Source organism: Myotis lucifugus, unplaced genomic scaffold (genome assembly GCF_000147115.1).
Source record: "Myotis lucifugus unplaced genomic scaffold, Myoluc2.0 scaffold_153, whole genome shotgun sequence".
Classification (NCBI taxonomy): domain Eukaryota; kingdom Metazoa; phylum Chordata; class Mammalia; order Chiroptera; family Vespertilionidae; genus Myotis; species Myotis lucifugus.
In genome coordinates this window covers 2,502,779-2,519,557 of record NW_005871201.1, presented here as the reverse complement: position 1 = coordinate 2,519,557, position 16,779 = coordinate 2,502,779, and the positions used below count along the sequence as shown (strand labels likewise).

The 16,779-nt window shown below is 41.1% G+C and overlaps 1 protein-coding gene across 1 annotated transcript; it reads left to right on the top strand.

Annotated features, from left to right (window-relative positions):
• The first annotated feature begins 8,629 nt into the window (after nucleotides 1–8,629).
• On the top strand, nucleotides 8,630–9,529 carry TAS2R1 (taste 2 receptor member 1). Its single transcript, XM_006095389.1, has one exon. It carries the CDS (start codon nucleotides 8,630–8,632, stop codon nucleotides 9,527–9,529), a length of 900 nt encoding a protein of 299 aa, XP_006095451.1.
• Nucleotides 9,530–16,779: the final 7,250 nt, after the last annotated feature.

The following is a 16,779-nucleotide window of genomic DNA, read 5'->3' as shown; positions in this document are numbered from 1 at the left end:
GTGGATAATTGAGGAAGGATAATATTTCAGAAAATGAAACTCCTATATTATCATTTAATATCTGTGTAGGAAGCCTTAAGTATACAATGATAGTGACTACAGAAAATTAGAATTAAAGGTTTCCTTTATGTTTTCCTTTCTAATGTATTACTGTTGTAATTTAAAATATGTGGGACCAATTTCACTCTACAAATGGCGGGAGGGCCTTGGGTGCCATTGCTGGATGTTCTTTCCTTTTCTCACATTTTCAGGAAAGATTGTAGATTCCCATGTCTACACTTTGCACTGAACAGTGGTGGGATACACGTAGGTGTATGTGGGTTTGCACAGCTCTCCCTCCAAGCATGGTGATTAGATGTGCCTTGGGAGGACCATAGCCGTCACTGTGCCATCCATCAGCTGATATCATCGTGGTCCCATGGAGGCTGCTCGAGGTGAAATAAACCCACAGTATTCCCTGTCCTAGAATACATAGTATCTGAGTATTCCCTGGAACAAAGTACATGGGCATTAGGCACCTTTTCTGAAATTGTTTTCTCTTTCTTCAAGCAATGAGGAGTTGGCACAAGTAATCACTAATGTTCTTTGCAGATCTGATGCGATGTGGTGCTGTATCAAGTTTACTGTATTGAATTTAAAAAGCCACATTGATGTTCTTTTTACTCCCGCGGAATCATTGAGATTCACTCTGTTATCTGATCACCGATCTTTCATCCCACTCATTTGTCCAACACAAAATGTGTATGCTGGATGATGGTGGGTAGGGGGAATAGTAAAATTACAACTTTTATGTAATACTAAAGTTTGGCTAGCAACATTTTTCTAAAGATGAGAAGCTTTATTCTCCTTTCTCATTCATCTCATTCAGCAGATGTTTATAGAGCATCCCCATGTATAGCCACACATATATGCAGGGAATGGAGCCAGTATTCCCAAAGCATGTGAAATGAGAAATCATGAAGCCTGGTGCCAGCTGCTGGGGAAACAAAGCAAGAAAAATAATCCGGGTCTTCTAGGGGTTGACAAAATTAAGTCTGGGGAAGGCAGTCTGAAGGGGGAGAGGGAGAAACAAAGTTCCAGCAGCCTTTATGGGTTATGGTTTTCAATATCACCTATTGCAACAAACGTATATGTAGATGCCTATTGAAATGTCATTGAAATAAAAGGTTAACTGTCACACCTGGGTTATGTACCTATTCCTGGTTTTGAGATGGAGACAGTATCAAATAGACACATAAATAAGCATGAAAACCTGGAATGCTTAATCTTATGTCATGGTAATTCCTAAGTAATAATTCCACCTTTGAGGGGCAGAAAAAAAGGAGGTATGGTTCCAAGGATCAAAGAGAACCATTTGAGATTGGATCTGGGCAGAAGTGGCACTATGGGTTTCAAGATCACATATTGCCACCAACTTATATGGAGATGCACATTGAAATGTATTGAACTTTGCATCCTCTGGATGAAGTACAGCCTGTTGGAGCACAATGCCAGGGGTAGTCTGTGTAGTTTGGAATGAATAAAACTTCTGATGCCCATATGGTAACCTTATGCTTTGGAAACTCTTCTTAAAGCACAATAAAACTTTGAGCTGTCAGAGTGAGTATGTGATGGGAAGGGAGCAATTAAATGTATAAGGGAGACCCCCAGAAAATGAATTTGCATTTTCTCTAAAAATTTCTTCTACAAATATGTTTGGAAAACTGAGTTTAGGGAATAGAGCACTCAACCCTGGGTACATCGCTAAATGACTGACTTCAGGCCATTGCTTCTCGGGCTCCAGTTCCTAAATGTGAAAGTGGAAAGCAGGTATCTGCCTCTCTGTGTAGCCCACAGCTATTATGTTATAGTACAGCCAATGTGACAAAAACCCACCTCACGCTCCCTTCAGCAGCAACTAGGAATGTGAGGTTCCTTCAAATGTCAAGTGAGGGCTGGCTCTGGGGCTGAGGTGTTTTGAGCACTGGTCTGCTCCCTCTTCTCTGGGCACTGCTGTCTTCTGCGAAGAATCCATTCTTAGAAAGGTCCAAGTCCCTCCTCATGGTGGCAAGGTGACTCCAGCAGCTCCAGACAAACATCTTATCTTTGACAGAGAGGGACATTTTGCCCAGTCTGTTTAAACAAAAGTTCTCAGATTAGTTCTGACTTGATAGATTTGGGCCTCGTGCTCATTCCTAAATGGATCTCCTCTGGTTACGTGAGTTATGGGTTTCAATATCACCTATTGCAACAAATGTATATGTAGATGCATATCTATATATATAAAAGGCTAATATGCAAAGTGTCCCCTCGGGAGTTCGACCAGGAGACCTGGAGTTTGATCACTCACTATGACATGTGCTGACCACCAGGGGGAGGCACGGAATGAAGGAAGGTCCTGGCCGGCAGCCAGCAACTGGGAGAGGGAGGCCCCAGCCGGCAGCTGGAAGGCCCCTATTGGCCCTGATTGCTGGCCAGGCCTAGGGACCCTACCCATGCATGAATTTTGTGCACTGGGCCTCTAGTTGAAATATATTGTGATGTATCATTAAAATGAAAGCTTAACTGTCACTCCTAGGTCATGTGCCTATTCCTGGTTTTGAGATGGAGACAGTCCCAAATAAGACACAAAAATAAAAAATAGAGGAGAGGTGGTTTCTCCAAAGAAAGTCAGGGTAAAGAGTAGGGAATGAATGCACATCAGGCAAAAAAAAAAAAATAGCAGTTGTCCAACCTTCATATGTAATTCATTGGAAGGAATCTTCACTATCATTGTGAGTCATAATGTGAAAGGCCCTGATGTGGAATGGTTAAGGACTCCCATAGGACTTAAAGTCACATTGTGACCCACATCTTGGAAATGCTACTTTTTAATCTGTGTGAATGGGAGCAATCCCAACCTCTGTGCACCTCAACTAAATAATCTCTAAAGTGGAGATAATATTGATTTCATAGAATTGTCAAGAGGACAAATTGAAACTATGTCTGTCAATTGTGTAGCATTTTAAGCACTAAATCAATGGTAAGTATTCTGCCCCTTCCAAAAAGCCTGTGGCCTCAGATTTTTTCACTGTGAATTCTTCCCATTCTTTCAAGAAACAGATCATTTCCATGCCATTTAAATTGTTCTGGTGCATAGAAAATAAGAAAAGCTTAACAATTGTTTGGTAAATCCAGCATAACATGGGTAATCAAATTTATCAAATATAACACCAGAAATACTACAAACCAATCATCCTTATGAATAAAGGAGCGACATCTTTAAATGAAACAGCAAATAGAATCAGCCATATATAAAGAGATTAGGCTACCATGACTAGTAGGGTTGACTTCAGGGATGCACGTCCTGGGCTCTCATTGCGCGTCCTGTGACAAAGATATGGCATCAGATGGGACAGTCTGTGTGATGTGAATGCACAGAATAGTCTGTTTCTTATTTAGAATGCTCATACACTCCAGCTGGCAATCTCTTTCCTACATAATCTTATCCAGTCCTGTGGCTTTAAATATCATCTCTATGCCAGTAAATTTCAAATGCGTATTTGCAGCTCCCCAAACTCCAAATTGATCACCCACTGCTTAATAACATCTCCACCTGGAGTAGGTTCTCAGACTGAACATGTCCACAGCAGGGCTCTGGAGTTGAACCTTCCTCCAGGCTTCCCCTTCTTGAAAAATGGCACCGACTCACAGTAGATAATGCTGGCGACCCAAAAGTAATACTTGGCTTCTCTCTTTCCATCACCGCCCCCCCCCCCCGTGTCAAAGTCATTCTGAAATACTCATTGGTTCTACCTTCAAAATAGATACCGAATCCAGACAATTCTTTCTACTCTTTACCACCAACCTGTTTTAAGCCAACAACTTCCGCTGCCTAGTCTCCTGCACAGCCTTCAAATTGGTCCTTCTGCTTCTACTCATGCCCTTTTCTGACCCCCCAGTTCTGTTCCCCAGAATAAATCCCCCAACCCCAATCTGACCACACCACACCTGCCCCTCTATTTTCCTCTCCTCGGGTACTTCCCCTTGCTCATGCTGCTCTGGCATTGCAATACTTGGCCCTTGGCTATTCTGGAACACTTCAAGCTCTTTTTATGATTCACGGGGGGCATTGCTCTCTCCTGCCCTCCACTTGGGGTGCTCATCCCCTAGACCTCCAGAGATAGTTCCTTGTCATCCTTTTCTCTTTTTAATGATCACCTTCTCTCTGAGGATTCTGTCTACCCGGCCACACTCTCTAAAATAGCACCTTGCTCTAGGTTACCTGGAGGTATTTATTTCTTTACTTGTTTAATTCTCATCTTCCTCACTAAAATATAATTTCCAAGATGAGAGAGGCTTTGTCTTGTTCATTCCTATATGCTCCATGCTTAGAATAGTGTCTAGTCCATAGTCCATAATACACACAATAAATATGTGCTAAAGTATGGAGGGAAGGAGGAAGGGAGAAGGAAAGTAAGGAGAAAGGAAGGAAAAATGAGGGGAGAGAAGGAAGAATCTGGAAGGGAAGAAAGGGGGAGGGGGATGGAGGGAAGTGAGAAAGAGAGAGAGGAAGAAAAGAAGGATATGCAATCCCACCACTCAGTTTGGAGCTGAAGACAAAATCGGGACTGGATATTATTCAAGTGAGCCAAGGGCACCGTCCCTGGTTCCCCTCCCTCATTGTAATTAACATGGATGCTTGTTCACAAAGTACTTCGAGTTCTTTATGTGAAAGACTTAAATTCATGCCCCATTATTCTATTTGCTGTGATGCAAATACATTTCAGAATATTGTGAAGAGTAAAGAAAAGCACAGAAATGTATGACTAAGATAAAAAGAGGAGGTGGAGGGACAAGTAGAGGGGAGTGACCTGAACATTCAAGGCAAAAATTTCAGTACAAAAGATCAACTGCATATTCAAGAGTAGAGAAGCGAATGAATGGATGTGAAGAATGATTAGTCTGAAAGAGTCTGGAGCTTTTTAACCAAAACGTTGTGAATTTTAGATGGAATGAATTCCACAGAGGCTTTAACAAGGGCTGAGCTGTGCTCCAGGGTCGATGCGGCAAGGGTGTCTGTGCTGGCTAGCCCAGGGTGTATATCTTTCTCATTTGAACGACCTATTTATTATACAATAATGTTAATACATGGGCATGTTCCTTAAAGCAGGAATTGTTCCCTTGATAATGAAGTGGGAAGACTCACTTGGAAAAGGTATTAAAACTTGGGAAAGGTATTAAAACTTGGGAAAGGTATTAACACTATCGCTCACTTTCATGGTGCCTCTAACCCCAAAGTAAAGGTCCGTGTGCAGACAGACAATTATTATAACATTCTACCTGGTGAAAAGCTTGCCAATGTCAGTCTAACTGCCTGTGGGGGGAAAAATTGCACTTTCTTTTGAGGGGCTGAATGATCTGAATATAAATAAGCAACTCTTTTTGCCTGTCAGTTACCTCAAGAATATGCAGTATTGTCTGTCTTAATGACTGCTCATTACAGATGAGTGTGAGTAAGCGGATTTAATCAGGGTAATATGGGGTAATCGTCATGTGAATTTCTCCACATTGGGACTTGTTCCATCTGTTCCAAGCCATTTGTCCATGTAAAACTGTCATCATTCTGAGCGGATGACTGACAGATGAGGCCAGACATATACGCTTTGCATCTCAGAGCCAGAAATTCTCTGATGCGTCCTTCTCGCTAAAACCAACTGCTTAAGAGATGCAAAGGGCTTTTCTATTTAGGACCATTTTTCTCCGTTTGGTTTGTTGAAAAATATTTAGCTGGCTCTCGCTCAGCACAGCATGATGGAGGCTCCCGGGTATTTTGATTGATGTGGTAGAATCTAAGGGGCAGGCTGGATAACATGACCCCGAAGGGCTTTGCACCAGCACTGAAATGCAACTGCCCCTGGGGTCTGAACGGGACATTAGTGTAGCAGCCACACAAGTGCTCCGCTGCTACGGCCAGACATCTCTTATCCCGCCACCCTTCAGTGCAGGAAATACAAGTCTCCGGCGAGTTGGTGGCACTTGTCCAGGAATGGTGTGCCTTCGGCAGCCTTTGTGCATGTGCTCACTGAAGGGATTAGTGATGGAAATTATTTAATGAAAAAATTGTAGCTTCAGCCTCATGAATTTTTATTTTTTGCTCCATGGGATTTCTGCGTCAGAAGAGCTGTTCTCCGTGAAACCAAGTTCTCTATGAAGAATTGCCCCTACTCCCCAAGCTAGTGCTAACAAAAGTTACAATAGAATATTTGAGAACCAAATATCCCCTCAAGATGCTTGAATCCAAAAGACAAGCAGCATGTTAATAAATAGAATTGGACATGGTAATTTCCTTTAAGTCTTTGGTGTACTAGGCGTTATCTCTGCTAGTTTGCTGTCAGTACAGAAAGACTATGTTACTATTCTCGACTCAAAATAGAAAATATTTTTTCACTTTTCTGCCTTAGTTTTACCATTATTATTACTATTATTATTATTATTGCTATTGAAATGCCCAGACCATGCTGAAGGACTTGGAATGTAAAAGTCTTGGCAACATTGGGGCAACAGGTAAGAGCTAGAGAGACTGGTCTTGTGATGTGATGTCTCTGGGAACAGAAAGATAGAAAGCAAAAGCTCTATTTCAAAGTGAATTTGTAATATTTAATTCTCTTTTCCTTTGTTTTGAAAACCCTTATTTAATTGAGTTTGGTTCTACCCAACAAATGCCACCATAAGCCAAACACCAAAAGAACGAATGAGTGCCGGGGATGAGAAGAAAGCGTAAGTATGCCTTGATAGGGCTGAGCCTCGCAGGGCACAGGCTGGTCACCAACACTTGCCAGCAAAGGGACAGGCGCTGATAGAGGCTTGATTGCGAAGCCGAGGACATTAGTAGTCACTGCTCTTCTGAGAGTTCTTAACTTCGTTATTTCATAGATGGATGCCCTTCCATTTTTGCTTTTCCAGCCTGCAGAATGTAAATATACTGAAAGATTTTTGGTATTTTTTCTCTCCACTGGAGGGAAAAGAACAAGGTTTATCCTGATTGTCATGCTTGACTCTGGACCTTTTGGGTGGAATCCACTCATGAGCTGCCTCCCTTGGGGCCTGCACACTTGTTCCCTTCATCCCATTGAAGCTGTGACAGGAAGAGCGAAGTGGAGTCCCACGTTGCACCAACATCACGTATTCAGAGAAGAATAACAGAGTAATTCTCCACTCATGTTTTCATACCATTTTCCTTCCAGATTTCTAAAGGTAAGAGTCCTCATAAGTATACTTTATGACACCTCTGGACAAAGTAGTACATATCCATATGCCCCCTTTGGGGATCTGCTGGAAATGTTATGATCTAGTTGTCAAAGCTTCAATTCCCCCAACATTTAATAAATTCTTCCCCACTTTGTGCTCTGGTGGTGAATTGTCCAAATAACTAATTTAGTTTGATGTCACACTATACACTATTCACATGGTTGCTGTACATTTAATCTCTAACTGCCTGGAGGACAGAAACTGTGTTCTATTCACCACTCTCTCCACCCCCCCCCCAGTGTTTAGGACAATGATGCTTAACTGGGGGTGATTTTGCCACTCAGGGAACATTCGGCAATGTCTGGAAACATTTTTGGTTGTCACACCTAGGGAGGGGGTTATACTATGAGCATCTAGCGGGTAGATGTCAGGGATGCTGGTAGATATCCTACATTGCACAGGTCAGCTAACAGAGAATTATCGACCCAAATATCAACAGTGTCGAGGCTGAAAAACCTGGTTTAACATAAGAAGACCTGGCATAGTATACAAGTTAATAAATGCTAATTTAATTCCCCCCAAGATATCCTGTTAGTTATAACAACACATTGCATCATGTATCTTTTATCATTATTTTTCCCCTGGAACAACAAGCTCATGTCATTATAGACTCATAATTTTGAAAAAATAAGCAGGGAAATACTTCAACCCATGTATTATTCTGCAGATGATTGCTAGTATTAATGGTGCTGAGTGATTCTCTTTGCTGCAAATCACCTACCTTTGTGCCTTTGGCCTTTCAAATACACATATTTGTGATGCTTTCGGATGGTCACGTATGTTGTATTATAGAACTGGTTTCAGTTTTAGGTGGTCCTGAATTGCTCCACCATTGCCTATTAGAGAACAACTACTTAGGAGACATACGTTGCTGAGTGTGCTGCATCATGATAACAGAAGTGATAATTAAAAAAAATCCTATTTTTTTCAAAGAATGCTTCACAGACATAAGTAGAATCTGTAGGCACAATTAAATATTTATGGGACCGGTGAAGGATTGAGGAACTTTCGCTGATTATGTAACAGAGGAGCCCTTCTCCCAGCCATGAAGGTGTCTCATTTCCACCATTTGCTTGTGATGATGATGTTGAAAGCTAAGTAGACCTGGAAAATGCAAAAGCTGTCACGAAGAAGCAAATAGTTGCTGGAGTATCTCTTTCTTATTTGACTGCCTTGAGAAAACAGCTATAAACACATGCACGCTGCCTTCCTGCCTCACTGCCTTCCTTGTCAGAGTCATGTCCCCCAAAGGGGTTCTAATCTAGCTGAAGAAAAAGAGAAAACTTCACGGATTCCAACTGTCCCCAAATCTATAACTACATCAGTTTTTAAAGTAACTGATTTTTTTTTTCTTGTCAAAATGTTAGAGTTGTACAGGATTGCCCATCTTATTTTTTCAGTGATTCAGTTTCTTGTTGGGGTTCTAGCCAATGGCTTCATTGTGGTTGTGAACTGCACAGACTTGATCAGGCAGAGAAAGATGGTGCCCTTCGACCTCCTCCTGTGCTGCCTGGCGACTTCCAGGATTGGTCTCCAGATGGTCATCATCTTCATTAATCTGGCTGTTCTTTCCTTGATTGAATTCTCTCCAGTTCCTGGGAATATTATAATTTTCATGTATGTACATGCATCGGAACTTTGGTTGGCCACGTGGCTCAGCGTTTTCTACTGTGCCAAGATCGCCACCATCGCTAACCCGCTCTTCTTTTGGTTGAAGTTGAGGATCTCCAAGTTGGTGCCGTGGCTGATTTGTGGGACCTTGACATATACCTTTCTCACTTCTGTCTTCCACAGAAAACATGCATGGATTATTTCCCAAAAATCCTGGTTGGGCCTTTTCTCCCAAAATGCAACAACTCAAATTGAAGACATATCTGCATTACAATATGCCCTTCTTTTAATTGAGTTCGTATTGCCCTTATTTATTTTCCTTATCTCTGCTTTTCTGTTGATATTTTCCCTGGGGAGGCACACCCAGCAGATGAGGAGCACTGAGATGGGCACCAGGCACCCTGGCATGAGTGTCTACATCAGCGCACTCCTATCCATCCTGTCCTTCCTGATCCTCTACCTCTCCCAGTATATGATGGCTGCATTAGGTTTTACTCAAATTTTCAAGATTAAAAACACCATCACTCTGTTGGGCATCTTGCTGTTTGGTTCATACCCCTCTGTACACTCTGTTATCTTAATTTTAGGAAATCCTAAGCTGAAACAAAATGCAAAGAAGTTCCTCCTCTACAGTAAGTGCTGTCAGTGAGAGAGGACTTTGACCCATTCAAGGAACCCGAGGCTTCATGGGTTAACAGTCAAACAAGTCAGTCATAAATACACAAAACATCATCGGGAGACTGTTAAACCTGAGGCATTTGATGGATTTGCTGCTTTTTCAAAGGGTTAAATTGATTTTCAAAGCATAACACATGTTAATGGATTATGTTAATGTCAATATGATTGTTGATATCATAATAATGTCCTGCAAAATGTTAATTAGGGAAGACTGGGTAGGTGGTACAGGGATCTTTCTGTATTATTTCAACAATTGTCTCAAAATGAAAAGTTTAAAGAAGAAGAAAAACACATTTGAACTTGTGATGTCAAAAGAATGCACAAATGCTGGAGGTCCCCTGTGTGTCTGATGCCTAGTCTTAGATGATTATCCTGAACAAAAAGGCTTACTGCTCATCTCTTGTTTACCTGTACATCGTTTCTGTTGTGTGTTAGTTACAGAGAATGGAACCATTCTTCCACAGCAGATCAGAGATGAAGCGGGGGACAGGCTGGCCTTCTAGGTCTTTATAAGCATGTTCATCTACTCCATGCTGCTGAGAGCCTAGATGCTATGGTGACATGTCCCATCAACCAATAAAAAGACAGACAGATGGAGGAGGAAGAGGAATGCAGGCTGAGTCCTCATTTTCCACTTCCCCCCATTGGGCACACGGAACAGACAATAACTTGCAAAGATTTTCATTTTGCACTTGTGTGCTCAGCTTGGGACCCTTTCAACTGAGGGTGGCCATTTGGAACTCCTGTCATGTTACACGTCTTCCCAATGAAGCAACATCAGTAGGTGGGTGGGCTGGGGGTGTCTCCATCTGCTTGAAGTCACAAATGCATTTTCTATTTGATGATTTTGGATGCTAAGACATATATATTTCCAAAACAGCTTCAGAACCCTTTTGTTTCCAGTAAAGTAAAAAAAAAAATGTTCCTCAGCTTGGCTATAAATCGTAGTTCATGTGAATGATAAAAAGTGTGTTTAGTTTGGATTTGCCGATCACCAGCAATGTGGATTCAAATACCAACCAGTTTACTAGCCCAAGATATGCAGGCCTGTTTGTACTAAGCCTGCAGAGGTCTTTGCCTCTGAAGATGCGGGGAAGTGCTTATCTTCTTGGGTCTGGGAATTAAGCTCTGAAGCTGATCTTCCTGATCCACAGGTCTCATACTTCATTCCTCAAGGGGCAAAATAACAACCTCCATCTTCCTGCTATTTCCTTTTCCCATGGCCCCTGGCGGGAAGGTTTATAGCTAATTGTGTATCCAGGCAGCCATCTCTAGCAAGAGCTGTTGGGTCCTGGAGGTGATTCCTGCTGCTGCTTTGAGAAGGGACAGTGAGGAATCACATTTATTTCTGTACATCTCAGATTCAGATGCCTGCTCCTTGAGTCATGGTATGTCAACCTGCAGGTGGATAGATTGAGAGTGGGAGCAACTTCAAAAACTTCAGGAAGAAACATATACAACTCTCATGTGAGTTTTTTTCTAAGGCACTGAATTCTGGTTCAATTTCACGTAACTCCTGCTTCAATAATGTTGGTTAATGAAATACATATTGAAGTATGACTGTACACTTAAAAGTTACCAAGAGGTATAAAAAAGAGAATTCATGCTTAAAGCAACCTATTTTGGAAACATTTTAATAGTCTCCTTTCTTAGAAATATATTTCTTCCAGAAATCTTGCCTATCTATCGCATTGACGGTTATTGTAAAGATGCTAATTGCTCCCTGGTAGAAGCAAAACAGACTCAGCCCTCGGACTCTCTGGAGCCACCCTTATCTGGACTCCTTAGCCTTGACAGATTGCTTGGTCCTCCTCATCTAGCATGGGGTTAGCCTCTGTAGTGGTGCGGCATCTCCCTTATCCCATCCTGCATTTTTAGAGATGGACTGAGCGCTGTGGTCCCTGGGAGCCTGGCTTTAGGATCACATGCCCATGGGTCAGGCCAGAGGGCTGCTGACTACAGGAGGTGATGCTGTCCATGCGTCCCCCGCTTCCTGTGGCTCCCTGAGGAAATCCATCACCCTGGTCAGTCAGAGGCAAAGGAAGATGGGCTCCAAGGCAGGCTCTTAGTGGGTGAAAGCTTTCAGATAGGGTTCCAGAAGCGGCCCCAAACCAGAGGACTAGTGTTGCCACCTTGTGCCCCACTCTCCATTCTGACTTCTTCTGTGCCCAGGCTCCAGGGATTCTCTATGGTTTCCAGTGACTAACAATGGTGACTGCAACTGAGAAAGCTAATCTATGTGCTCGAAGAAAGAGATTTTTAAAAACATAAATGAGGCAGCAATTTGAGTATTAAAAAAACAGTTTTAAAAGTCTTGTGAATTACAAATACCTTTTAAATTCTCAGTCACTCATTAAAATATAATAAAAGCTTGCTGACAGAATAATCTGTACCTGAAAGTGGTAGGAAAAACATTAGTGTTTCATGTCTACTGGTCTTCTTCAGGCTGATACCACCCATTCTAGATACTTCAGAAAGCTCAATATTATGCCTTTTGTATGCTGAAGTATAGTCAGACTTGTCACACTATGAATATTCTAATGTTGGGCTTGGGAAATATGGTTTCCATAACTTTTGTCCATGTAGACCTACTACATCTCTTTGGGTAAGAAGTGAGATAGGTAGTTAGAAATATCTGAGAGAGAACGAAACTAGGCAGATCATCCAAATTGACTTTGGCGATCAGTGGAATAACAGATGTTGCAGACAGATGGCACCCATATTGGAGAAAAGTCCAAATGATAGGGTCAGGGAGCTCCACATGTTATAAAGAGGGTCTTGTTAAAGAATGAGTTCAGAATTAGATCAGAGATAATATTAACTCAAACTTAGTATCAGTGGTATATTCTTTTTTAAAAAAATTATTCTTTTGCCACCAAAGCATTATAGACTGTCATCTGGGGCCTTTATACCAGGCGAAAGGGTAGATACTGAGAAAATCTGCCTCAGTGAGTTGAAAACATTAAGCTTTTGGGGAGAATCAACATAAAGTCAGCTCGTGGGCATTTGTCTCACTGCATTTTTATAGAAAGCTAGCATCTCTTTCTCCTTGATAACTTAAACCATCTGAGCACCCCATACCTTTGCAGGATTAAATAATGATTGTTTTTAAGATGTGATGTAAACATTTGGCTTTATATCTGTGACATCTGGATCTACTTAATCATTTTGGCTGGGGGTCAGAAGTTGGTGATTTTACCCTATAATTTAAAACATATTCAAATCAATGAAGTGTGGGTTTCCTTTTTTCTTTGGGGTGTTTTGTTTCTATTTTAAACATTTCTCTGCAAGATCATCAACATAATATTAAAATATCAACTCAAATCTCTGAAAACATGTTTGTTTTTAAAATGAATATTGAAGCAACCTATTTCCAGGTATCAGCCTGGAAATTTATTTTGTTTAGACCTCAACATTATTGAGAAAAAGATACATTGTGACTCTGTCCCATTTTTGAAGTTGAAATGCATGTTCTTAAATGAAATCTTCAGCTTCTATTAGCTAAACTCTCTTCCTCCTATAGAGTTGCATAAGTGATTCACTATAAGCATGTGCTGATGCATAGCTGGGCAGAGTTTGAATTTGGGAGTATCTGTGGTCCCCATAGCTGGATTGGACTCAGCACTTAGTAAGCACTCTGAATGACCTATATTCCAGAATGACTAAGGAAACTTCAAATTCTTTTGAAGATGGGCAAGTTGAAAAGAATTTTGAAGACAAGTTAAGTGGCTAACAATGGGATGGGATAGGATTATAGTACTAAATGTGTGGAATGCCTTCTGGCCATAAAACCACTCATTTGGACAGCAGATGCTGTACTTAGGATTATAAATTAATACATTTTACTTCATTTGAAACCATGGTTAGTTGGCTTCCAGAAAACATTGACCAGATATGGTCAGGAAACTCAGTTTCATAATAAATATTCACCATTATTTTTCTGTTACTTTAAATTCTTAAAAGACTGATTGTGACTTTGATCATAGAGGCATAATATTCTTTTTTTTGCCTTTTTTCAATTACAGTATACATTCAATATTATTTTGTATTTGTTTTAGGCATACAGCATAGTGGTTAGACAATCACATACTTCACATAGTGTTCCCCCGATATTTCCAGTACCCATCTGGCACCGCACATAGTTATTAAAATATTATTAACTATATTCCCTATGCTGTACTTTACATCCCTGTGACTATTGTGTAACTACCAATTTGTACTTCTTAATCACTTTACCTTTTTCACCTTGTCCCCTAATCCCCCTCCTCTCTGGCAACCATCAGTCTGTTCTCTGTATCTATGAGCCTATTTCTGTTTTGTCTGTGCATTTATATTGTTCTTTAGATTCTGCATATAAGTAAAATCATATGGCATTTGTCTTTCTCTGACTGACTTATTTCCGATAGCATAATACCCTCTAGTTCCATCCATGCTGTCACAAATGGTAAGATTCATCCTTTTTTATGGCCAAGTAATTTTCCATTGTGTGTGTGTGTGTGTGTGTGTGTGTGTATCAGCACTTTTTTATCCACTTGTGTATTGATGGGCTAGCTGCCTAAAACAAAGTTGATTGTGTAGGACCTGCCCACCAGGTTAGTGGTGGTCCCTGCCTCTTCATAAACTCTTTCCTTCATCACTCAGGTCATTCTATGTAGAGGTCAATATTTTCCTTCTTGAATTAAACTGGGAGAAAATTTAAAATGTAACATGGAGGAGACCGTTTCTCAGCTTCAACACTATTGCCATTCGGTGCTGGGTAACCCGTCAGAGGTGACAGTGGTCATCCCGTGCCTTGCAGGATACGTAGCAGCACCTCTGGCCTCCACTATTAGATGCCAGAAGCACCCCCACTCCCCAGACATTGCCAATGTCCCTGGGGGCAAAAATCTCCCTTGGGTGGGAACAACTCTGCCAGAGGAAGGCATATTTATTTATTTAGTACTGATAAATATATAGATTAACATTTTATAATTTAAAACTAAACTGTGGCTGTTGTATCAACTATACAATTAAATAATAGAGCATAGAGTTTCCGTATTACCTTCCAGATAAAACTATGGTGTCATTGGAACCAGATTCAAACTCAGTCCATTTTGGTCTTTCAGAAAGTTTTCCCAGGACACATCCTCCCTTGCTTCCTTTCAAACTACTGTTTATTTTATGTAAGAAACAGCTGCTGTACCCCAAAGTGAGGGCATAGAATCGTACTGTCACTTTACCTGTGCTCTGGGAGTGTTGTAGGGTTAATGAATTTATGGGTACAAAATTCAGTGCATCGGAGGAGAAATCACAAGAGAAGAGCAAAGTGTTATGTGGACTAAGAGGTCCACATAGCTTAGCAGGCTCTTCCTTTTATTGTGGTTCTGCTTAAGGAGGAGGCTGTTCATAAAGTGCAGACAATACCATCGATGCTCTGAGTGGGTCTTAGGGGGCAGAGGAGGAAGGCAAGACAGGAAGCTCCTCTACCACACTGTCTATGTCTATGTTGGGGTTCCCTGGGGGTGCAGCCGATCTTCTGTGAGGGTGTCTCCAGCACCAGTGTCCATCATTTCTTTAGGCACATGGGGACAGAGGTCAAGCCAAGCAGCTAGGGCTGTGCCCATAGCAGTGTCATTTTCCTTCATCTCATTTCTGAGATGCCATGTATGGCCACTGTCAGAGCTGGGGACCCCCTGCAGAGGGCTCCCCACACTGAAGCTTAGGAACTGTGCCTTCTCTGATGGAGCCTGTGGAGACCTCCCTGTAAACAGGGCCATGGGGTAATTTCTGCGACCCAGTAGGAGGAGAGTATAAAGAGGAGTGTTAGTGTAATGAGCAGCGCGTGTACAATGAGGAGTGCTGGTGTTGTTTTTAACTCTTTTCTCACCAGACTGCTGGTGGGACTAAGACAGCCAGCTGCTTAAAATGTAAATATACCAACAGAAAGATAAATGGGATAGAATTTGGGGTGAGGGAGGTCTTTCTGAGCAGAACACTACAGTAAAAAATTCACAGGTCTGATGACATCAACATTTAAAATATCCCTACAGGGAAAATCTCAATGATGATCACCAGAATATTGAGGAACTGTCACAATATATGTAACAGAATTAATATGAACATAGTAAGAATTCTCAAAAGCAACGAGAAAAAGACAAGCCTGGTCAATAGAGCAGGCCAAAGATATGAAGGAGGCAATTCAATAAAGGCCAGAAAATACATGGAATTTTAGTAACCCGAATGTAAACTGGGACCACAGTGGGGTAGTGCCATAGTTTAGCTGGCAGGTAAACAAAAATGGAAAAGAATGCAGTTGTCAGTCTGGCCATTGTGGAGTGTTTCGGGGGTGGAGGGGGCGTTGTTATCAATACAGCATTAGAGAGAATTGTTGGCCAATAGACCCAGAGATTTGAAAGTCTGAATACTTTGATCTAGCAATTCCACATCTAAGTACATAGTATCCTATATAATAAAAGGGTAATATGCAAATTGTCCCCACGGGCAGGAGTTTGCCCAACCGGGAGTTAGATGTGCATTGACCACCAGGGGGTGGCATGGAACATGGTGGGCGTCTGTAATGCAACTCTGGCAGCGGGCAGCAGTGGAGGTGCTGCCGGCCCCGATGGGCCCCAACAAGAGTGGAATGGTGCTAGGCAGCTGCAAGGGACCTAACCCATGTATGAATTTCGTGCACTAGTCAAGAAATAATGAGATAAGGAATTTAGTCAATAATATTGCAATAAGTTTATATGGTGACAGATGATTACTAGAATTAGTGGGGTGATCACATTATAAGGTATAAAAAGGTCAAATCGCTATATTGTATACCTGAAACTAATATAACCAATACAAGAATGTATACCAACTATACTTAAAAAAGTAAATTGAAAATAAATAATTAAAATTTTTTAAAAAATAAGAAAAAGTGAGGCAAGTGCCCCAAATGAAATTGAGAAAGCTTCCTTACATGTTTTTTTTTATAAAGGCAAATATGTGAAAAACCCTAAGTGACTAGGAGAGTGTTTACATAAAAACCATATGTGAACCATATAATGGAATGAACTCCTGCATGTATCAAAAATATTTATGTTGACCTATGTCTATGGACTTGAGGATGTTTATAAAATAATAAATGGAAAAAGAGATTGTAAGGTAATATATTATTTTATTTATATAAAAATGCATGCATATATTAATACATAAATGTATAGAAAATTTGGAACTATATATACCAAAATATTG